Genomic DNA, 26,221 nt, shown 5'->3' with positions numbered 1-26,221 from the left:
GGCTGTAAGAAAGCTACTTTATTTTCGTCTCACGTCATCCCCAGCCATGTGTCAGAAAATAGGACTAAGGGGTAGACATACATACATACATACATACAGGGTGTCTGGGTTAAAGGTAATGAAATGGCGTATGGCTTTTAGTGCCGGGAGTGTCCGAGGACATGTTCGGCTCGCCAGATGCAGGTCTTTCGATTTGAAGGCCGTATGCGACCTGCGCATCTTCATGAGGATGAAATGATGATGAAGACAACACACACACCCAGCCCCCATGCCAGCCAAATTAACCAATGATTGTTAAAATTCCTGACCCTGCCGGGAATTGAACCCGGGACCCCTGTGACCAAAGGCCAGCACGCTAACCATTTAGCCATGGAGCTGGACTGGGTTAAGGTATAATAATATAAAATGTAATACAGTTGGACCTCGATAACTCGAACCTCCGTTACTCGAATTTTCAATATCTCAAAGTAACTTCAATTTCCCGGCCATTTGTCCTATTCTTCACGTGTATTCTTTTTCTCTATAACTGGAAATTCGGTTATACGAATTTCTCGATTTCTCGAAGCAAACGTTTCCTCCCTTGAAGCAAAAAATACTCTGTAACTCGAATTCTGTACAACATCGACTGTGCAATACAGCATTTGTTGTTTGCGAGGAACAGTTAATAAGTAAAGAAAGAGTTGGAGTGATGCTGGGAGCTAATATGACGGGAACCAATAAACAAACTTCTAGTGATCGTACGGCGAAGCCCCGTTGTTTTTCAGTTCAGGTGTGAATTCATTACCGGTCACATACGAAAGCAACCCCGGAAGTCGTGGGTGACAAGCTCCATTTACGAATCTTAGCTACATGTTTTGAATCTACATACAGAGTCAGTCGAATTTAAATGACAGTGTTCCTCACAGTAATAAATGTTGTTGAAAAGTATGTGGAAGAAAAGAAGCTTAACAGTAAAAAAGCAGAAGAGACTAACACATTTTTTCCAAAGCTGTTAATGGAGGTATGTTTCTTGTTTCATTACAGTATGTACTGTATTCTATATTCTAAAATGCTGCAGAACACTTGAAGAGAAGTGGAATACAGATTAGATGTCTGTCACGCCACTAATGGTGTAGATACATACAATTCAATTATGCACTATATAGGCCTATGCTCAAAAACAGTATTCTCTATATATCGAAATTTTGACAACTCAAAATAAAATTTAGCTCCCGGGGTGATTTGAGATATCGACGTTCCACTGTAATTTGAGAAGTAGTTGAGATATTTCTTGTCAGTTTGTTTCTACAAATAGGGTAACTCAAAAAAAATTTTACACACCTAATACACCATTAGTAGCATGACAGACATCTAATCTGTATTCCACTTCTCTTCAAGTGTTCTGCAGCATTCTAAGCATAACATTTGCGATAGCTGCATCAATGCGATGGTGCAGATCTGGTAGAGCAAGAACTGGCATCTGGTACACTTGATTCTTGACAAACCCCCATAGAAAAAAATATAAAGTGGCATAATATCGGTGTTTCTAGGGGACCAAGCAATTGATGGACTACCTCTCCCAATCCAGTGATCTGGGAACTCACGATTCAAGAAATCCCTCATAAGTTCCGCATAATGGCAGGGTGCATCATCTTGCTGAAAGATCAAGTCATGAGGAAGTTGTAATACAACATACAGCTCCAACAAGTCTAGGTAATGTGTTCCATTAACTGTAGGTTCCACGAAGAAGAATGGGCCTATAACCCTGTCCTTCAACAATACACACTACACATTGACTTTCAGAGAGTGCCATTTGTACTTTATCTTTACGTGGTGGGGTTCAGTTCCCCATATGTGGCAACTGTGCTACTTTACTGTGCCGCAAGTATGGAATGTAGCCTCGTCAAAGAAACAGACCGAATCGAGGAATGCCTCGTTTCCATCAATTTTTGGCAGAATTGTCTCAGCCAATGCCTGCCGTTGTGGCCTGTCCTGAGGTCTGATTTTGTGACAAAGCTGCAGCTTCCCTGATCTGGCTGGGAATCGAACCCGGGGCCTCCAGGTAAGAGGTAGGCAGACTACCCCTACGTCACAAGGCCAGCCATTTTCAGCTCCACCTTTAACAAACAGAAGCATCCAGTACTATACTGTAAATGTAATATCGTCCCTATTCAAAGCTTTAGACCAGATATTGTGTTTCATGAAAGTACTGTTAATGGGGTGCAAGATATGTTTCAGCATGACAGCATTCATTCTTCATGTGTTTTAGCCAGGAGATCAAAGGATTGTCTGGCTGTCCGTGCTGACATTCAGTTCAGTAATAAAAATCAAACCAAGTACCTATGCAGGAACATCATGAACAGCAATCAGCTTTATCAGCTTCTATAACCATGAAGGATCCTTAATTCGATGTGCCAAGAAGGCTGTGAGCTTGGCTGAACAGAGTTCCAACTGGCCATAGTGTATGCATTGATGCGCTCCACAAGCAGACCAAGAGACCAAATCTCGAATGTGATTGTGGTACAGAGAGACAGGCTATCCGCCATACTGTACACGAGTGTTCCCTGAGGGCTTACCACAGTTAACTCCAGAGATGTGACATTCCATACCTATCTATATATTAAAAGAGTTTACTAAAAACAGCTTTGACAAATCTGTCCCTCCATTCTACGGTATCAATTTGATTCATTCTTGTTTCATTCTCTCCGGAATTACCTGCCAGTGAATCATCAGGCATTGACAGGTCTTTAACTTCAGGCACTTTGAGTAAAAAATAAAATAAAATAATTCAATGATCACTCCAATAATCGCAGGTGAAGGCTACCCTCACCCGCAATACATTCTGTAGTTAGAAGGTTGCTAAGCGACTAAAACTTTATATGTGGTTTGCATCCTTCGTAATGTCATTACATGCGGCCATGTTTGATTACTACCTGTGAAGCCAGAGAGTATACACTTCCTCTGATCATGGAAGAATACTATTCTCTGCTAGATACTCTTTGATTTTCTAACCTTTCTCAGCTTCCAAATGTATTCAACAGATGGCAGAGTGTTCCTAATAACTTGCATGCAGCTAAGAAAAAAAAGTCAACGTACAAACCAACCCCATCATAGTCAACGTACAAACCGACCCCATCATGGCATACGCCTTACACATTATCTGGGAACACCTATCGAAGGATAACCTATCCACACTGGAAAGAGTGAAGGCCATGTATCTTAAAAAAGTTCTCTGCCGAGTAAAAAAAGTGCTCCTTCGAACTAACCCATGAGTTCACAAGACACCACCATTCCATATACAGTAGAAGAACTGTGATTAAAAGTACCATCACCTTCTATGACACAATACCAAGCTTTACATCAAGAACTGCAGGATAAAAAAAAAAAAAAAAAAAAAAAAAAAAAAAAAAAATATCTGGATATATTTTTACAAAACAGACAGAATGATGACATTAGAATGGATGAATTTTGACTACGAACTGCAGCATGCCATAACACGCTTCTCATTAAATGTTCATAAAACCATTGAAAAGGGAAGGCAAAACAATATGACTATGACAGGCATATCAAGACAAGTTACCTGACCTATTTATAAAGAATGCTGCAGAGCAGCATGGTTTCTCTAGTAATAATAATAATAATAATAATAATCATTAAGATGACAGCAGCGGGTTTACAGCAGCGTAAAGCTCATGATGTGCCCATAAGCAATTACGTCAGTGCCAGAGTGTCAACGTAAGTCTGCCATTATCTCACCTACGGTTCATTTGCTGTCCCATATTCACTAAGGCCATTGAATACGATGATGATCAGAGACCATCAGAGCTCATATTTCGTAAGTTCAATAAATATGTATTTCTTATATTCTACTGAATACTACTTTAATGCTTTATACTTTATTTTACATTTTCTCAATACATCATATATTTTAATAGCATAATTTATCACGATGAAAAATGAAGGTCTGGGAAAACTAACACTTTCTTTTTACAAATTAATCAAGCAGGGAGATGAATTTCATGCAAGAAAAGTCATCTTTTGTCCCTGAAGTATTCATTCTATATTCATTTCAGGTCTGGTACTATGAATCACACAGCCTTTTGTGTGGATAAAAAATAAAAAAAATAAAAAAAATAAAAAATAAAAAAAAAACCAACGTAATATCAATTTCCTCTTTCCCTTAAGACTATAAAACTTAAAAATTATTACCACCTTCATTTTAGTATATTTAATAAGCTGGTGTTCTATAAAATTCTCACTCCGTTACAAACAACTTGGTAACTACAGAACTCAGAACTGTAGAAGTTTCAATATACATGCTTCCAGTCTTATTAGTAGAATTAATTTTATCTCATTATAAAATGTTGAAAAAGAGAGTAAGATAGTGTTTGCTTCAGTACAGAACACACCCCATGTGTTTTATTATACATAGGTACTCTAAATCTACTACAATTTTATCTGCTGTAAGAAGCATTCCAGCTTTTTGCTAAGAGCTCAATCACAATGCAACCAGACTGTACACTTAACATCCAGGTACATGACTTACTAAGTTCTAAGTTCTAATAAGAAAAAAAAAAAAGAATACAAATAATTATAATGTACTAATGGGCTACTACTAAGTAAGTCCACTACTTTGTGTACTCTTGTTCATCTGAACAAAATTGCACAGTTGGAAAAAGAAGTGTGTAAGTGATCTTGTACTTTTTTGGTTGCAGGAAAAGGTGCTTTCAAAATCCACATGAGAACATTGACAATGAACCAACACTGAGTTAAGAATGCCAGTCGATAGGACAAGCTGATACACCTCACAGAGACACACACAAGACACATTACACGGGACAGAGGAAAAGAATAGACACATCAAGTAAGAGCAAGAAAAGGAGGAAACTCAGACCCAAGATGCCTATTCCTTGGAATATCCTGTCCCTTACCATCAGATACTAAGGTATACACATATCACGAGGAGAGCCATAAAGGTGCAAAAAGACTTGAGAGGAAAATTTCAATCACAAAGTGAGGTACACACACTGCTGAGACAATATTAGTATTACTTTAAAGAGAACAGTAGAAGAAACAAATTTATCAGACAGTAAACAATCTTACTGCACTGCTATGAGTGCAATCAAGTTTTAATAAAACCAACAAAAACTTCATTATACACACAACAGCAATATCAAATCACAATCTGTAATATTACTTTTTCTTGAACAAGAGAGCAGGTGTCCTTTAATAATAGACACACATTAATATTAATCAAGCTGGAATGAAATGAGGCACATTAGGAAGAACTGTTTCTTTTCTCCTCCAATACTACTAAATATTAATCACATCTTGAAACTAATTCCCACAAAAAAATAAAAAAAAATAAAGAAAATATATATATATATATTCCATAACTTTGATTATGAAGATAAATAAAAAAGATCTATAGGTATTTTAAATAAACTTATTTCGCTTTCCTCGTAATTGGCATTTGCCTAGATTGACAAAGCTTACAACATTTGCTTAAGGTAATATTTTAAAAACACAAAAAATAATAAGAGCATTAACCACTAAAAAACTACAAGTTTAAAACACCATTCATTTAAATGATATTAAAACTACAATACATTCTTTTAAATTTCCTTTGTAGATTATGATGCTATGGATTCTACATTAGCTATTTAAATTGTTCCTTAGAAGACAGTACTTTAGATAATCTATTTAGAATCAGCTATCATATTTGTGAGTAATAATAATAATAATAATAATAATAATAATAATAATAATAATAATAATAATAATAATAATAATAATAATAATAATAATAATAATTTAACCTTTTCTAGTTACCCGGGTTTGGTGTAAAAGTGCTCTCCATCTCTGTCTATCCAGAAAGTTTTTATCTAGTAATACTAAAATATGGAGTTTGATTTTGTGTTTCCAATGCAATAATACGTATATTTAAATAAAACTGTCTGCCAATTAATAGGTTGAAAGTCTAATGTACAAAAATCAAGAATGGAGCAACTTGCTTCATAAAAATTTCTTATTAGAACCAAACTTTATTTTCCAAAATTCTAATATACTCACATCAGCAATGCAGAATTTCATAAAAAAGAGAAGGAAAAATACTGCAGAAACTTTACATTATTAAGAGTTTCAACTTTGCAATATATTTTAAAAGAATAATGAAAGTAAGCACATAGGCGTAGGTGAAATGGCCTAAAGAATTTAACAGACTCCTCTCATATAAAATTAAATTGATTTCTATGCAATAATACATTACAGATACTCTCTGACAGTATACATCAATCTACTTTGTTAAAGAAATTCTTCTTCTATGACTCTTTAATAATATGTTAGAACATTCTTTTACATATGTTTCAGTGAAATATATCATTGTCATCGAATGGCATTCTTAAAAGAACTGATGTACAAGTTTGCTCTTTCCTTCAATTCCACCACACAACCTTATTACACCGCCAGCAGTACGTTGTGGGGTCCGGAGGTACTTACCATGGCCATCATACTTACTGGAAAAGTTGCGGGTCGCAAGCATCGTGGTGAGGATGGCACCCTGCGCACAACCACACACACGCGTTACGTCACGACCGGCATGGGTAAGCATTCAATGACCTAGTCCCTAAAGTAACAGCCCAAAAGGGAAGCCACGGCCACTGACGGCCACCAAACGTCTACGAAATGAATTAGTGTCCTAACATTTTTAAACAACTTAAGTAGTATCATGAAAAAGTGAGGAGAGGGAGGAATAATTAAAATATGCCTTCAAATCGCATTTTGTGTAGATATTTTGACGTTTCCAGGTGAAAATATCATAGGAAGATACTTTAAGTGACAGCACAGGATCTGGTACATAGACTGGAGGATGGAAATATGAGGTAGGAACTTTATAATGAAAATAATAGTAGATGAAAATAGGAGATATTAGCATTTCAATACATTTACTATGAATATGGGAGTAAAGAGCATTTTGTAATAGTGAGATAAATATTTTTTAAGGAAAAGCATATTAGATGCATGAAAGAAAAGAATACCAGTAAGCACATCATATAGAATAGGCATAATTTGATGAAAGAGATGTCCTATCCACCTCATCAAACTATTTATATTCCATATGAAATTTTTGTTCAGAGATGTGCCTTCTGCATTCATGTTTTCATATTTGTATATATAGATTCCATTCATAAATCCTTAACTGATCAAATCTGACAGGAAAATAAAGAGTCACAGGCAAAGACAGATGTCCAAGTGACTTTCGTGTGTACACCTGACAAATGCAAAACATCCTAGACAATATCAGGTGAACATTTTAATATCACAGAAGCTTATTGAATATAATTCTATAATTAACAAAACAAAAAATTCAACACGACTTCTAAGAAGAATCTAATAACTATTTTTAAGCACTGATTTTGAAGGAACGTATATAGAGGAACAGCAAAAGACCGAAGAATAAATTTCATGAAAGCACACTGTAGAAAAGAATATCTACTTTTTTTTTCCTAACCTTTTTAACTTTTTAATTGTGTTTGTTAGCAGAATTCCACTTTAAAGTGTTAAGAGCAATTAATCACAATGAAATTTCTCACATCAAAATAAAAAGTACTGTATCTAATGAAATTTAATTTTTTGTCAGTTTTATTCTAAATATAGCAAAGTGATTTCTGAATACTTTTCTATTTTAATTACAAAATATACCTATTTACCAAAATGAATTCTCAATACTAAACTCCAAAATGAAGGTCAAAACATTTATACAGTTTTTCTTATCTTTAATGAACTGCACTAATGAAAATAAACCCAGTAAGTCTACATTAAAATTAAACACAGATGAGGACACATTGGGAAGAGGATATTAGAAGGAAGAAATAAAAATTAAAAAACACACACACACACTTCCACCCACAAAGGAATTGCAAACTGCTACTGATCAACATGCCTCAGTGAGGAAAGGAATATTCTGGGCTTCTCCATTATCATTATTTCCTTCTACATAATAATAGGAGGCTCGCTGTTCACTACTACCACTCTTCTTCCAGAAGAAGGATAAAAATATATTTTGTTAACATGGAAGCCATGTTCTTCCCATGTCCAATGACTTTTTATATTTTTCAGTTTGTCGAACACTAGATACAAAGAAATAAAACACTAGTACATACATCATGAATGATAGAATGACGAGTTTCCTTAAAGAGATATGTTTCATTCTATAAGAAGATCCTTTCATGTCATTCTGCCATTTCATTTTATGAAATACTTCCTCTCATGCAGAGGCTGCCTTGCGACAAAGTATACGTTTACATTTATTTTTAGAAGAGAAATAGATATACTTGAGAAATCTTGAAGGTAACCTAATTGTAACAATGATTTCTTAGAATTATCAGTGAACCCCTTAAGGCTAGGATGACAATCTCCCGTAATGTTGTAACTGGCAGAGACATCTGTATCCAAAAATTAGCGACAAAAACAGGAATTGTTCCCCTAGCTCCAAGTACAAGTATGTACTAAAGTTTAAAAAAATTTTATCTTGTGTTCAAAAGACTGAAAAACTTTTAGGTTATTTTTACCGAAATGATATGGAACGGTCCAGAGCGCAGTGAGAGGCAGTTTTCCACATATACTGTCCAGTATGTCCTATTTTATGTCAACACAGATGCAGTAGTTATGCTCAAGGTCTTTCTCAATTAGACACTTCCACCGTAGGGTCTCATTAAATATTTTCATTCATTCTAAGACTCAACTTTCTTTTTATGTACCTCCTCCATGTTCACTGTAAATTGATTCCTACTCATTTTTACACCAGAAGTACTATTGACATAATTTTAATCATCTCAAATTCCCAATCTCCAGTCTGAGCATAAAAATAATCATTTGATCACCTTCCATGACTACATAAAAAACATTAAGAGAAATACAGAATTATATATACTGTATAACAATTACTGCATGAAAGTAAACAAGACATTAAAGGCATCAAGAATGCCACTCAGCAAAGAGAAAAGTGTTCAAAAAGTTGTGGAAAATATTTCTTGTTTTAATGACCTACAAAGGATTTGGGGAACAGTATTATAAAGCAACTGTATATGATTTTCTTCCCATCCTAATTCTGCTTCCTTTAAATTTCTCACCATCTGTTACACTCTCCTTGGAACATAACATACAGCATGGTACAAACAGGTTATATAAAGAATTTAAAGAAAGTAAAGAGGTTCATTACACATCACCAACATCAGAAGAAATATTGAGGAAGGTAATCCTATAATTTGTTATATCTCTCAATGAAATTCTAACATTGAAACTGAGGTCAAAATATACTCCAAACCATTCCATCCATTAATTCCATTTTATTATGAACTCAAAATAAGATAAGGACCTCAATTTCCAGTCAATAATTATGATGTATTTTTAAACATAGAAGTGATCTGACTGCATAGTCATATATATAGATAGTCTATAAACTACATGTCTGGCAAATATGACATGTTCAAATATCAACCGAGAGAAATAAACTGATCTTTTATTTTTGCAAACATTAGTCATTCAAGGTGTTACTCAAAAGGTTAATATACAGTACTATTTACTTAGAGAAGAAATCTAAGTTTCTCTGTTCAGAATATATTGGCAGAATAGTGGTAAAAATGTAAGTTTTCTATCAGAATTTTTAATGATCCTTTGCTGAAACCGTAATGCTTTAGGACAACTGATGCCACAAGCTACATATTCTGTTAGTGTTTTTGATAAAGATGCCCACAGTGAAACACCTACTAGGGAAGATCAATTTTTGATGGACTATAATTAATCTCTGGATAACACAAAATTCATAAAAATACAAGAAAAAATATTCTGATTTCTTTCTTTCATTGTTTTAGAATTATAATCAATATATGGCTTATGGCTTATGAACATAACACATCCAGGTGAAATATAATTTAATGACATTGCCTACAAATTATTTTATTGACTATCAGGAGGGATTGTTTGAAAAAATACTTATAGGAAAGCACAGGAGAAATACAATTTTTCAAAAAAAAAAAAAAAAAAAAAAAAAAAAAAAAAAAAAAAAAAAAAAAAAAGAACGCCGAATATGACCGGTACTTTAAATGAAGCCTTTCCTTGGAGATGAAATGGTAAAAGGGCCAAAAATGACATTAGTTCAGTTAGTTGCTTCATTATTTAGATTGCCATTTTTATAAAAGGAAATAAAATAGCTTTTGCTAAAGACAGTTCCATAACTTGGCAGTCAATAGACAGAGTTTGCATAAACCTTTTAGGTTAAAAGATCTGTAAAAGAGAATGGGAGAAAAATGTAAAAAAGAGTTATTAACAGCCAAGATTAATAATTCAACCTAAATGCAAAATAATTTTATGATGAAAGTATTTTATATAGGTATGTCCATTGAAAATGATGAAAGTTCATAGGCATATGCATAAGTTTCCATAATGACACTAATTAATTGTATCATTTTCTGAACTGTCTATAAGAAAATAAAATGGATCAGAAGCAGCTCTAAAAATTTTTACTAAATGTCTGTGATTTGTTGAAGTACATATTTTAAATCATGTTCTTTAACAACACATTAGTTTAAAATATATGCTAGCTTCCATTAATTTTGATCACTAGCTTTTAGGGACAAGATGGATGGAACTAGAAGTGAGGGGTATACAATTCTAGAAGCAGACAAGGTAAAAAAAAAATGCATGAGGTACGAGGAAATGACAATTTTGATTTCAGAACACAGTCCTGTGGATAAGAGAATGGACATTACACAAATTTTTATTTTATTTTATTTTATATTTATGAACAAGCTCAACGTGAACTCCTATGAAGAGTTGGGATAGGTTAAAAAGACAAATCAATGACCTGTGTTTGTAATAACATTGATTACAAGGCTGAAATAAAAGAAAGTTTAAGTAGTATTGGAAGAAGAAAAAAGGAAAGGTATGAAAGAATGGGTGAAGCATTCACCGAAGTTAAAGAAGACACAGAAGAGAGGATTGTAAGCAAGAAATAGAAATATTTTAAATCAGACACTGAATCAAAATTAAAATGTGTCAAATCTCTTAAGCGTTCTTATTCTACTAGAACTAAATCACCTTAACTATCAAACATTCAAATTTAGTTTTCTTGTCTATTTAACTTTATTCTGAATGGACTTATACAATTAAGGATGTTATTTTTATTGTATTTTCTTTTTAGTAATAATATTACCAACCAACCAACCAACCAACCAACCAAATCTCTTAAGGACATTCAGGGGTACAGCCTGGATTTCCATCAAAGCCTAGACCAACCCACAGAGTTACTGCCCTCTTCCGACGCCACTCTTCTCCTTTACTGTCAAAGGCAACAGATAAAAATGTTAAAAACATTTGAAATTCTATCACCAATCTATTGTTCAATATGCATGCGGAATTGTACTGAATCACAAGAGAAAAAGAGAGTAAATGAAATCAAAGTGCAAAAGATAGTAAATATTTGGCTTGATGAGAGGTGTAAAGATTAGAAAAACTGTAGATCTTATTTAAAAAAATCAGGAGCGTCATATTCAATGCAATGCACCCAAAATCAAAGAACAATTAAATAATGGAGCTCATCATGCAACATGCATTCATAATATGGCCTGGAAGTAAACTTGAGAAGAAAAATTTACCTCTTGTTTAAGGGCTGTATGGTGTTCAACAAAGATTGACACTGTCTAAACAAGAAGTAGTTAATTAGTCACCATGGTTTAAATAGATACAGATGTTATATTATTACAATAAAACAGGTACAGTTTTTTGAGCTGTGCTTTGAAATAATTCTGGTAGGTAATGGACTAAACAAAATGGGTTAAATAGTTCAATACCCAACCATTTTATACATAATTATCTGAAAAAAGAGGGAACTGTGTAGGTATTTTCTTCCCATGAAGATGACAAGATGGGTACAAATTACTTCAATCCATTAGAGTTTGATTTTTACCTGAGATAGGGTCTGAAAGCACTTTGAAAACAAATCTCAGTATCATCCACATATTTTCACTGCACCATTTTACCAGGTGTATGTAAAAGTCTTTTCCGGTTTCACTAAGAGATGACGTCAGTGAACAGTACGCAGCGTATGAATTTGAAACATACAGTCAGTTTGTTCATCTGACATTAACCTACCAACACACACAAGTTGAGTCCGCCAAACACTAACATCTGTGTTGTATCATTCAGCTATCATGTCGATGTTTGTGCCTGAAAAAGAACATTTATGGCACGCATTGCTTTACTTATTTAATCAAAAGAAAAAAAGACTTGGAAAACGATCGTTTGCTGGTAAAACATATGGTGAAAAAGCTCCACTGATTAGAACATGTGCGATATGGTTCCGACAATTTAAACGTAGTGCTTTGTGTCTGGTGGGACCAGAGGGGTATTGTGTATTATGAGCTCTTGAAGCCTGGCGGAACCATTAACGCACAATGCTATCGCCAACAAATGATTGATTTAAATCATGCATTGATCGAAAGATGACCAGAATAGGCCAGTAGACATGGCAAAGTGACTTTGTTACATGACCATGCGCTGTCTCACCCAGCAAAACAGTGAAAGACACCTTGAAATCGCTTGGATGGGACATCCTTCCGCACCTGCCATACTTCCCCAACCTGGCGTCATCTGACTATCACCTCTGCGCATCAATGGGGCACACACTCGCAGAGCAGCACTTCAGCAATTTCGAGGAAGTTGGAAAATGGCTGGACAAATGTTTTTCCGCAAAAGACAAGCAGTTTTTCTGGCATGGTATTCATAACTTACCTGAAAGATGGGCAAAGTGTGTAGAAGCCGATGGCCAATATTTTGAATAAACAAAAACTGAATTTCCCTTGAAAACTCTGTGTTTTCTTTACCACAAAAACTGGCAAAAACTTATGCATACACCTGGTATATGCAGAGCTTGAAATGCACTGAAAAGTAATAGCCTGAAAAAAAAAAAAAAAAAGCAAGGACTTGTGTGATATGGAATCAAGTCCTCTGAATATTTCCCCAATTTTTGCTTACCTTTCTGAATCCAAAGAGCATACTTTTTTAAATGTATATAATTATATTAATGAAATGAATCAATGTAAAACAGAACTTCTGTCAATTTGACCCTACCCTAACGTCAAACTTTAATACTGCTGAAACCTCCTTCAGCACACATCACACACTTGGAAGCAAAAGGTTGTACTGCAGAACTAAAATACAAATGAGGCATTACATCAAAGTTCTGCACTATCATTCTGTAATACAGGTGGTCAAAAAAAAGTATATCTTTAAAAACAGATATTTTCCATTTCATTAAGCTGGACACGATCAGGTTAATTTGACTTTAAGGCAACGCATTAAGCACAACATTCTATGAACACTGGACTATCAAAAGTAATTATATTATATAAGTCATCTACAATTGCAGTGAAAGCATCACTTGAAATTTAGGTCAGATGACTAAGACTCTAAGCAGTTAGTTAAAAATCTGATGCTTTTAAGAATTCCTAACTCAACCCTTTTTTATTACTACAATGCTATACATAGCTCATTTACAATCCAACTCTATTGTACGTCTGGCCCTGGTAGTTATAGCAAATGCTAAAAGTACTGGGAACTGCCTTCTCTTAAATGGAAAGGGTAATGTTGAGTCAGAAGGTGTGAGGTCTACAGCATGTTTTGCAACAGAATTACGACAGCTCCAACTTTTAGTTTCAGAATATGAGGAGGTAAACCGCTGATATTTAGGCTTGTTGCTTCGCACCTGTACAGGAAACGAATGGACAGAGCAGGGAGAGAAGCTAATGGCTTCATCAGTGCACTGCTGCAGAGGAATGAGGGTGGCAATTTCTTGTTTAATAATTTAAAATTGCATGGTCACATAAATTTCTTTCTGCAAATATTCAGAAAGAGAGACTTAATTTGAGAAATTTCTGAGTAAAAATGGATTAATGATTTAAAATATTATTGTGAATTATTATTATACAGATAGTAATATAATACGTAATGAAACACGCATTACACATTGTGATCACAGCTGGTTAGAGAACAAACTTAATATAACCTATACTTCTCCATACCACTGACTTACAAAAAAAAAAAAAAAAAAAAAAGAAGAAAAAAAAAGGGGGGGGGGGTTGCTTCTGGACATTCTCACATATTATACTTGCTCCAATAATATAGGGGTTAGATGGCACTTCTTCAACCATCATACTTTTACAGGCCATCATCAATCAGAAAGGATACTGTGACGAACATGTATTATGCTGAAAGTTGGTTACCTTGAAGCCATTACTATTCTGAAGAATTGTACAAGGCATTGAGTTCTGAATGCAATATCTTGAGCAGCGCTAGGACTAAGGAGTAAAATATAAACTCTCAGAGAAGATTACTAGATTATTATTTTACAGTCTTCATTCACGACTGTCTGTAACTGATATCTTGTTTCGTACATCTGTTTAAACCTTCACATTTTCAGGCTAGTTGTAGGACTATGGAAGGTAGTTCATAGAGGGAACAGGGGTATTAGAGGAAAGGCTTGTTTATGTATTGTGAAAGATATGTCACACTCACTGACATAGGTACTCATTTACCTGCAGAACAAACTAAAAAATATTGGAAAAGTTTGTTTCAAATAGCGTTTTGCTAGAAGTGGTGTGAACATTTCATTTATTCAGCTTGTGCAATGAACCATTGCATATCTTGCATAAAAACAACATGCACACATATGGCATAGTAATTAAGATCTTGTCTTCGGCATTAAAGTACCAAATGTTGTCCTTCTGAAACTAGTCATTCTCGTAGGCTGCCAGGAGGTAGCAGCCCTTGCCGTGCTACTCCCTGATCTCTTGACAGTTCAGGACTGAGCTGTTGAACGAAAATGGTTTTAGACATTTTGCTGTTGTGGAGTGAATGTGCACGATTCTTTTTACTTTTAAGTTGAAATTATTTTCATAGACTTTATTTAAGTATACTAGTAGTTAATCATCTTATTTATGGTATTTAATCGTATTTCAGTTTAGCTCCATACAAGTCCTCAAGTTTTAAGTTTAATATGATCAAACCCTCCTCCTTTATCCATGAACTGCCACATTTTCAAACCAGGCTCATTCTAATGTATTTCATACGAGAGATCATATGGAAATTGTTAGTTCGCAGTATCTTTATAAAATTATCATAAATGTAAAAAGTACTCTTCATTTTGATTCAAAATCGATCTCCAAGTCATAGTTTTATAAGAAAATACTCATAATTTTTGACCACTCTGTATAGTTCATGAGAGTTTATCCATAACAAACAACCTTGTTTAAAAATATTTTTTTAAAGTCTCAATCTTTATTGAACAACTCACGAGCACTGATATCTGTTCCACTTAAAAGTTGAGGAATAAACAAATCCAGATAAAAAACATTCAAAATCAGGACTCTCATATTCTATCCATTATGGATCATGAAAAATGCATTTATCAAATTAGAGAACATCTCAGAATAGGCAAGTGGAGAAGACATTTGCTCTTTCAGCCAGATTAAACAACTTATAGACTATGTAAAATCCAACCACAACCTCAAATTGAGTTTTGGAGACATGAGAATACATTTAATCAGAACGATGGAAATAAGAACAGGGAAATGGATGGAAAAGTGATATTATAAAATATGGGTGTCTATTTCTTGCCATATATATTATCATCGGACAATATGAGGGGCATTCAATATATAATGAAACACATTGCTCGGCCAATTTCAGTTTTAAAAAACTGGAATTTTGTTTGGGACATCTTTGAATATTCCCGCTTCGTCTTGTAGAGTTTAATTAATTTCTAATGGGTGGCAGTGCTATAATTAGCCTTTAAAATAGCATCTGTAATGGAAGTGCATACCAAACAGGGAGCATTTATTGAGTTTCTTTTGGTGGAAACCAGGGCATCACAGATATTCATAGGCACTTGCAGAATGTCTATGGAGACCTGGCAGTGGACAAAAGCATGGTGAGTCGTTGGGCGAGCCATGTTTCATCATCACTCTGAAGGGGTTATTCTGTTCGATGTCCTCCCTTGTGGTGAAACTATCAACTCTGAAGTGTATTGCGCTACTCTAAGGAAACTGAAGAAACTACTTCAGCGTGTTCATAACCACAAAAAATGCAAACAAACTTCTCCTTCTCCATGACAACGCAAGACCTCACACTAGTCAGCGCACCCGTCAGGAGCTCGCAAAACTTTGATGGACTCTTCTTCCTCATCCACCCTACAGCCCAGACCTCTCACCTTCTGACTTCCATCTGTTTGGCCTAATGAAGTGTGCACTCTTCGGGAAGCACTATGTGGATGATGGGAAAGTTATCGATGCAGCACGACGTTGGCTCGGACAAGGACCAGTCGAGTGGTACCATGCAATTGTCATAAAAGGAAAAGAAAATTCCAGCTGATCAATACTTTTTATTTACATGTAATGCAGATAATCACATGTCTAGGACCGGTTTTGACTTCTTAACAAGGTCATCCTCAGCTACATTAGAATCTTATTTGCATTTTCACCTTATGCCTCATAAAGGTCTTTATGACATACTCTATTGTTTAACAATATTATTTAAAATATTTATAAATCAAGATGGTACCATGCAGGCATACAGGCCCTCACATTATGGTAGTGTAAGGCCCTAGCACTGAACAGAGATTATGTTGAGAAATAGGGTATTGTAGCAAAAGGATTGGGGAATAACATGGTGTATTTGAATCCTCAATAAAACCAACCTGCTTTTAGAAAAAAATAAATGTGTTGTATTATGCACTGAACTCCCTTTGTAGTATAAAGATGGCACCAAAGTCACAGACTCGTACTGTCTGTACTTCTAGGTGCAATATTTTAAATGAGGAGAGTATCCTGACAGCATGTCAAGACCATCTGGATCCTTATACTCACACATACACAGATGAACTAGGTTAATTTTAATGTTTTTAGTCTAAATAGACTTTTTTCCCTACACTGGAAAGAACAACGGAAAATCCAGATAACCCCTGCACTGCACGGCTTCTTGTATATACGCAAGAGAAACCCCTGGCTTTGAACTTACCAGAAGAAGCTGGTTAGCCTTGAACAGGATCAAAACCAGGCATGGAAAATGGATAGATTTGTTCTATAAATGTGACAAAATACCATCTCCAGAGTACAACTGTGGAGAATTTCGGCAGACCATCTTACATAGTTACAGAATGTACTGAATGATCCTGCCATGGAGATTTTGAAGATTTCCTGAAGGCCTCCTCAGCATCATAAAGACCTGAATTATAAACTGTAAAATTAGTATGTACTAGCCATATGATAAAGTGCACCGCTTTACTTTTTTTAAATTTTTGAAGTGTTTTTATGATAAAATGTCATGTACTGTTTTATGGTCTGTTATTGTTTCACCATATTTTACAGTCGTTGCAACTCTAGGGACAACTGAAATAACAGAAATCATTTTGAATTGGAGATCTGTGTAAGTACGGAGTGTGGCATTTAATTTGAATTTGTGGTTAATTCAAGTGTTTGCAATTGTAAAATTTTGCAGTTTCCTTAAACGGCTGGCACTAAACGCAAGGGAACAATCATCCAGGAACATTCTATAATTCAAGCATTATGGAGGAGCAATATTCTCTTAATTATTATACTTTATAAGGAATATCCAGACAGTAAAGATATAATAAAATGACCACAATAACACAGTCCTTTAATAGTTCTCTCAGCCATCCAGTTATAATAAGTATTCCAGGCAAAGCATCATAGAGGCTTGGCTGATCAAGTTTAAAATGACTGTAACAATTCTAGCCAAAGAGAAATGTCCATTGAAACCACGTGAGTGGGTAGTTTGAGAATGGAAACTCATCAAGCCAGACGTCATGATATGGAGCTTTGAACACATTCCGATCTAACAAGGGAAGATTTTAGACTGCCCACAACAATCGTTATGAAACTTTATAGGGTGAACCAGCAAGAGATTCAAGTAACTGGTGTGTACTGCAGTATTCTACAATCACCTGGAACCCCCAAAACAACACTTGTGAAAGTAGGGCACAAGACTGAAATGTCTACAGTCCTAACGTACTGAACACACAGTACCCGAGGGACATGTCATTATGTGATACTGCGTATGCCTAGCAGGTATCCTGCGTTGGTTACATCAGTGACTGTTGCTTCAGAGGTCTGATTCAGGGTATGGGCCTGTTCCCATGCTAATGAATACTGTATGTGGAATATGTGTATACTACTGTGTGTTTATCTCTTATGCTGTGGTACAGATACTGGTGAATGAGGTGACTGAAAATTACCGCAGGCAAGTCGCTTCCAACATACATCAACAAATGCACTGCATGGGAGTTTTATAAACTATTGGAGCAACATGTCTGTGGTGGGGCTGCCACGTGGAAAGGATTGACAATGTGGTGTGACAATGTCAGACATTATATCTGAAGATAATGAGATGCCAGGAACTCCAACACACAACGCAGCAACCAGTTCTAGTTCTTATGAACTATCAGACCCCAGAATGAAATGGAAAATTTTTCTGAAAGAAAAGTGGCGAAGTAAAAATGAAATGGCGTATGGCTATTAGTGCCCATAGGCAACCTGTGCATTATGAAGAGGATGAAATGATGATGAAGACAACACATACACCCAGCCCTGTGCCAGCGAAATTAACCAATGATGGTTAAAATTCCCGACACTGCCAGGATTCGAACCTGGGACCCCTGTGATCAAAGGCCAGCACGCTAACCATTTAGTCATGGAGCCAGACAAAATTCTGACAGTGTCAAGATTGCAAAGAAAACCATTGCAGCAAATGCCTGAAAAAACAAGACATCACCATAAAAAGTGAGGCAAATAGTAAAGGTGCTTGAGAGAGGTGGGATGCTAGAACGCAAAAATGCTGGAATTCACAAGCATATGTACACCAAATTTCAGAATGCATGTGACATAGGATTTGCAATTCACAACGGGCATTTAAAGCAATAGATGAAAGAAGCAGCGATCTTGCTGGGCATTCTCAATTTTAAAGCTAACAAGTATTGTCTGAACCAATTCAAATGCTGCTATAAAATAACATCGTGTACGGATTATAAGACAATTAGTTTTATACGTCACATCACTAAGGCTGTGACCAGAATAGTGCTAAGAATAGGAAAGAAAATAGAGGAGAATATAGGAGAAGATCAGTTTGGATTAAGGAAAGAAAGAGGGACCAGAGATGAAAATGGGTGTCTATGGATTATGGCAGAAAGATTTTTGGCAGTAAATAGAGAAATACATGTTTGTTTTGTTGACTGGGAAAAAGCATTTTACAGAACTGACTGATGTACGCTGATGAAGATTCTGAATGATACTGGTACAGATTGGAAAGATACAAGGTTGATAAAGCAATTGTATATGGGCCAGAAAGTTGTAGTTCAAGTAGAAGACTGAAGAGATAAGTATTGGAAGAGGTGTGAGACAGGGTTGTTTTATGTCACCGACACTTTTCAATATTTGTAATACAATTCCTTTAGTTTGCCAATTGCCACCTTTTCAATACAATAAAAATATGTTACAAACTTACATATTTATTATGATGTTTACATGGTACATGTTTCGCTCCTTTTCGTGAGCATCATCAGCCAAACTATCATTAATCTAAGATTGTGTAAGATCATAAACAATTCTTTGGTTCAAAATTACTCTTATAAAACTAATTGACAATCTTATAATATTTTAAAAGTCACACTACAATAAAATTATGTCTTAAGTTAACACTTTTTGTCTAAAATCTTCTTCATTCTAAACATTTTATCGCCGAAACTTATCCGGTGAACATCTTTTAAAATTGTTTAAAATGGGAATAAAATTTAAAAAATTAAAAAAAATAATAATAAAAAAAAAACTTTGAAATCTGGCTAGTTGTGTTGATTCTCGTTGCTTAAAACTTCATAACAGTATTGAATATCTTCTGCAGTTGATAATTGTTATTATGGATAATAGACTTGTTCTCATTGCTGGACTAACATTTATAAAATTTATTGGTATTTAATTTGATTATCAATGGGGTAAAATTGTTCGTGAACAAACTTGTTGATAAAACACTTTTTGATGTGATATTGGATTCAAAATGTTCTCGAACGTTCCATAATGACTGGTTGGTGTATTTTCCTTTCTGCTGCTTGATTGTTTGGTGTTACTCCTAGCTTCTTGAGAACTATTTGTTATCCTGTTTGCACTTCTTGTGTTGTGTTGTGTTGTGTTGTGTTGTGTTGCACAAGAAGTGCAAACAGGATAACAAATAGTTCTCAAGAAGCTGGGAGTAACACCAAACAATCAAGCAGCAGAAAGGAAAATACACCAACCAGTCATTATGGAACGTTCGAGAACATTTTGAATCCAATATCACATCAAAAAGTGTTTTATCAACAAGTTTGTTCACAAACAATTTTACCCCATTGATAATCAAATTTAATACCAATAAATTTTATAAATGTTAGTCCAGCAACGAGAACAAGTCTATTATCCATAATAACAATTATCAACTGCAGAAGATATTCAATACTGTTATGAAGTTTTAAGCAACGGGAATCAACACAACTAGCCAGATTTCAAAGTTATTTTTTTTAATTATTATTTTTTTAATTTTTTAAATTTTATTCTCATTTTAAACAATTTTAAAAGATGTTCACTGGATAAGTTTCGGCGATAAAATGTTTAGAATGAAGAAGATTTTAGACAAAAAGTGTTAACTTAAGACATAATTTTATTGTAGTGTGACTTTTAAAATATTATAAGATTGTCAATTAGTTTTATAAGAGTAATTTTGAACCAAAGAATTGTTTATGATCTTACACAATCTTAGATTAATGATAGTTTGGCTGATGATGCTCACGAAAAGGAGCGAAACATGTACCATGTAAACATCATAATAAATATGTAAGTTTGTAACATATTTTTATTGTATTGAAAAGGTGGCAATTGGCAAACTAAAGGAATTGTATCACAAGTAGATCTTCAATACGAACGAGGAAAATAAAGTTTATAACCTGCAACTTTTCAATATACCGGTATATGCTGAAATGCTAATCAATAAGGCCTTGCAAAAATCAAAGGACTTGTAGTGGGAGGAGAAAGAATAAAAACCATCAAATACGCTGATAACATGTCTGTCCTAGCAGAAATGGGAGAAGAGCTTCAGGTAATGATGAAGAATATTGTAAATGTGGATAAAGAATTTGGAATAATACTGGACATTGGCAAGACCAAAGTGATGAAAATAGGAAAAGGAGATGATCAATTAATATGTCAATAGATGGAATAGTATTAGAACAGGTTCAATCATTCCAGTATTTGGGAAGCTTGATAACTTCCAGCAGAAGTTGTACAGAGGAAGTGAGACGCAGAATATCCATGGGAAAGAGGGCTTTTGGGAGAGTGAAAGGTTTGCTGACAGCTAGAAGCATACCAATCAAACTTAGAAAGAGGTTTGCCAAATGTTTTTGTGTGGAGTGTGGTGTCTGATGGTTCTGAAATGTGGACAGTCAGATAGAAAGAACAAAAATATTTACAAAGTTCGGAAATGTGGTTATGGAGAAGAATGGAGAAAGTGAAATGGACCAAGAGTGAGAAATAAGGTGGTGCTGAGCAGGTTAGGAGAGGAGAGGAACTTCATGATGATGATGATGATGATGATGATTATGATGATGATGCAGAAGAGGATAACATCTTGGATTAGTCACATATTACATAGAAATTGTCTATTACAGAGAATCATGGAGGGAAAAGTTGAGAAAAAAGAGGGAGAGGACAAAGAAAGTTTGGAATGCTGACAGATGTGAAGAGAGGAAGAAGTTACAAGCAAATGAAGGAAGATGGTCAGGACAGAGAGAAATGGAGGACATCCAGTTGATACCTGTCTAAGGACAGATTTTTAAGAAGAAGAAGATCACAAGATTTGTTACTCTTTACATCGTCTTGAGGACTAAAGTTTGTAGTTTGTACACAAAGTTACACACTTTGATTCTACTGATGCAATTAATGCTGAAATGCTGTTGTATAAGGACAAAAATAGAATTGAGTATAAATTCACCTCAAAGAGGATATTTCTATATGTGGAAGGCGTCTGGGTATGTCACAGGATCTGCCACTCCCATTCCATAATGTGTAGGACATCAAATTTTCCTGCTCTTGATAAATGCAGCACCGTTGAATGATGCTAGGGCTGTCACTATTTGCATGTAGGAGTGAGATGCAACTTTATTTGCAGCACTGCCTTCTCACAATATATTAACATGACGCAGAATGAGGGGTGTATATGACACCTGAAAATTTATTATGTACATAATCTCAGCATTTACATGTTTCATACTTGGCATGATACAACTGCTAATATTCCAGGTGCATGGCCTACTTTCATAAACCTTGTTTTAGATGTCATGGGCAATTGAAAACTGAAGTACTTCACACCAGTTACTTTGGTCTCTTACTTGTTCACCTAAGAAAGTTAAGTGATGATCACTGTCAGGACATCCGCCAGCTTCTCTCGTCAGTGTGAGCATGGCCTGCAGCAGAAGAAATAACACTCTGGTTGCACTGGCAGCATAGCTCGCACTAGGCTCTGACCATGCATTAAAAGTTGGGAACGAACTATGCACACTATTAAAGTGAAAAGTTAGGGTTATATGTCACTAAATAACAGTACCACCTGCCAAAATCAATGATGTGCAATATTTTCTATGAGTTTCCATCTTGGATGATTATCTCTGAACTGCTGTAAAAAACAGCTGCACAACGTGGAAATGTGCAAGATGTGACTGTAATGTTTGACAATGAACTCATAAAAATGTTAAAACCTAGTAAATATTTACAGTGCTGTTCATTCATAGTGTTTGTCATTAAAAACAACATGTTCTGCTCTTTCAACAAATATATGTTATAATACCCATCAGTTGACTTTTTTGTTTTAATGAAAAAATAATCATTACATTAACAAAAAGGAAAATAATCTCTGGAAGCTTTATTTAATTTTTATATACTGAATTAATGTTAAAAGTCAACCCAATCCAATGTAATGACAAGCTCACAAATAACTATAATAGTTGCAGAGAAAAGAATATTTGAGAAGTGTCAAAAAAAACCAATGGTACAGATTTCAAATTCCAGACCAGAAGGTGATAAGAAAACTGGAATATTATGGGCGTAAGATGGACTGGAAGAAATAGTACTGCAGGAAAACAACACGCCATATACTAACAGCAATGGATGTGATGACTGAGGTAGGAGTGACAACAAAGGCAGTCATGATTACAAATGAATTGAAACAACAGGTAAACATGGCTTATTTTCTGCATAAAGAACTATTATAATTTTAAAAGGTAAAATTACTGTAACTCAATTTTTTGGTATATTCCTCATACCAAACTTCATATAAAATTACCGTACATTTTACTGCAAAAGGTTTGATTACGAGCAAGCGCAATGAAACAAATATGCTGAAGTAAAAAGGAACCAGCAAAAGCAGGGGCCATAAAGGATGCAATATTACAGCACTTCAAATTTACTAGAAGAATTTTTTATAACTAACAATTTATTTTTGAAAAAGAAACAAGAAAAGTGGGAGGGGAAAAATCTTATTCATAGAAAATGTGTGAATGGATACATAATCTAGATATGAGGGAGAAATCACCCATTTTAGTAGATTACTGGTTATGTTGAAGCCTGATGATAAGCAAGCTTTTAAGATCTTTGAAATGTAGCAACTGTGGGAATTTGGTGGACATGCTTCATCATCATGAAGTCAAGAAACACAGAAACAAAATATTCACCCCTGAACAGGTATATGAACTTGGGAATATTCAGTCTGTAACTAAAAATAAATGCCAGATAAATTTCTGGAAGCAAAGATGACCACATGGAGAGATGAATTGCCAGAGCTTCCAGATTATATTTTACTGGAAAATACAAGAGACAACATTAATCAAATATTCAAAGAGAATATTGCTGGAGCTCTCTAAGAAATATTGAACCACATAAGATAGGAAAATACATTTTAGATAACTACTCTTTTATAAAAAAAACTGTCCTTGTTCTCCTGTATTTTCTATTTCTCCCCCTTCCCAAACTGACCTATCACTGTGTGTATGCTGTCACCATGTGTGTTCCTTTCAATGTTCCTATCTTACTTTACCAGGTGTATGCATAAGTTTTCGCCAGTTTCTGTGGTAAAGAAAACATATAATTTTCAAAGGAAATTCATTTTTTGTTTATTCAAAATATTGGCCATTGGCTTCTACACACTTTGCCCATCCTTCAAGTAAGTTATGAATACCATGCCAGAAAAAACGGCTTGTCTTTTGTGGCAAACCATTCGTCGAGCCATTTTCCAACTTCCTCGAAATTGCTGAAGTGCTGCTATGCGAGTACGCCCCCCATTGATGCGAAGAGCTGATAGTCAGATGGCGCCAGGTCAGGGCAGTACAGCGAGTGTGGAAGGATGTCCCATTCAACTGATTTCAAGGTGTCTTTCACTGGTTTTGCTGTGTGAGATGGCGCATTGTCGTGTAACAAAATCACTCTGCCATGTCTTCTAGCCCATTCCGGTCGTCTTACAATCAATGTACGATTTAAATTAATCATTTGTTGGTGATAGCGTTGCGCATTAACGGTTTCACCAGGCTTCAAGAGTTCATAATACATAATACCGTACAATGTCTTTCACACTGAAATCACCACGTTTAGACTGTCAAAACCATGTTACACATGTTCTAATCGATGGAGTGTGTTCACCATATGTTTCTACCAGCAAACGATGACTTTCCACAGCCTTTTTATTTTGATTAAATAAGAAAAACAATGCTCTTTTCCAGGCACAAACGTCAACATGATCACTGAATGATACAACACAGATGCTAGTGTTTGGTGGACTCAACTTGTGTGTGTTGGTAGGTTAATGTCAGACGAACAAACTGACGTATATGTCAAATTCATACGCCGCGTACTGTTTGCTGCCGCCATCTCTTAGTGAAAATGAGAACAATAAAACTTTGATTTCCACCTATTCAATACATTAAAAGCAATTACAAAATTAGGATCTCATCCTTATTTTACTGCTTAATTGTTAAAACATAGGACATATTTCGTTCATATTTTGAACATCTTCAGCTATAAATATTTTTACAAGGTGTATTCCATGATAAACTTTAAAAGTTTGTTAATGGCAAACCATAAGTGTAAGTTTTAGAACAATTTTACCAATTTAACCTTGTAAGAATATTTATAGCTGAAGATGTTCAAAATATGAACAAAACATGTCCTATGTTTTAACAATTAAGCAATAAAATAAGGATGATTACCTAATTTTATAATTGCTTTTAATGTATTGAATAGGAGGAAATCAAAGTTTTATTGTTCTCCTTTTAACAGACTTTCAATATGGAAAAAATGAGGATAGTCTCTTGCAATCTCTTAGTGAAACGGAAAAGACTTATGCATACACCTGGTATATGACTTGATTGTCACTTGTTTCTTTCCATTACTTGCATTGACTTGTTGGATTCCTTTTCTCCCTTTGTGTTTGTCCATGTTCCTGGTCTTTTACGACCTGCATTTATCTTTTTTGTCTCTTCCCTTTTTCCTGTGTTTATCTGGCTTTCTTCTTATCCCATACTTAAGACTGAAACCTGTCACATGGCCCATCAACAAGTGTTGAACCTGACCTTCTGATGAAGCTGACAAGAAAAAGCAAGCTCGTTGGGGGCTAAGAAGAAACTGATGTAGAAGAACTGGGACTGATTACAAGAGAGAGAGAGTCTATTTGAAGATGGTGTTGTACAAAATGTGGAGATTGTCATAACCTTTTTGTGATTTCTTTATATTTCTCCCTCTCTCCTCACATTGACCTGTCACTATGTTTCTTCTATTATTTGCACATTTCAAAGTTCCTGTATATCTATACATCATCATCATCATCATTTTCATTTCCCCTTGTCAAGCTCCTGCTAAGTTGGGGTGTTGATAGCACTTCTCCACCGTTGCCTCTCCTTCTACCACTCCTCTTCAGTAATTGTATTCCAGTCGAGTCTTCTCTTTCTTATACTGTTCTTGATAGAGTCCGTCCATCTTGCTCTGGGCCTCCATCTTACCCTCTTTTCTTCTATCTTAGCCTCCAACACTTGTTTAGGTGTTCTTTCCTCTTCCATCCTCATAACATGTCCAAACCATTTCACTTTATTCTTCTCCATCCTATTACTCAG

General features: G+C 35.1%; 1 protein-coding gene across 10 annotated transcripts in view; it reads right to left on the bottom strand.

Moving 5' to 3' along the window:
- Window positions 1–26,221, bottom strand: part of CaMKII (Calcium/calmodulin-dependent protein kinase II) — a 1,009,248-nt gene that overhangs the window by 248,191 nt on the left and 734,836 nt on the right. For 6 of the 10 annotated variants that reach the window (XM_067154892.2, XM_067154895.2, XM_067154898.2 and 3 more), the window contains exon 11: window positions 6,478–6,538. In XM_067154892.2, the coding sequence (XP_067010993.1) occupies window positions 6,478–6,538 (61 nt within the window). The remainder of the gene's footprint in view (window positions 1–6,477; window positions 6,539–26,221) is intronic. The other 4 variants (XM_067154894.2, XM_067154896.2, XM_067154897.2 and 1 more) reach the window with 1 other exon arrangement.

Source organism: Anabrus simplex, chromosome 10 (assembly GCF_040414725.1).
Source record: "Anabrus simplex isolate iqAnaSimp1 chromosome 10, ASM4041472v1, whole genome shotgun sequence".
Classification (NCBI taxonomy): Eukaryota; Metazoa; Arthropoda; class Insecta; order Orthoptera; family Tettigoniidae; genus Anabrus; species Anabrus simplex.
This window is presented reverse-complemented; position numbering and strand designations above follow the sequence as displayed.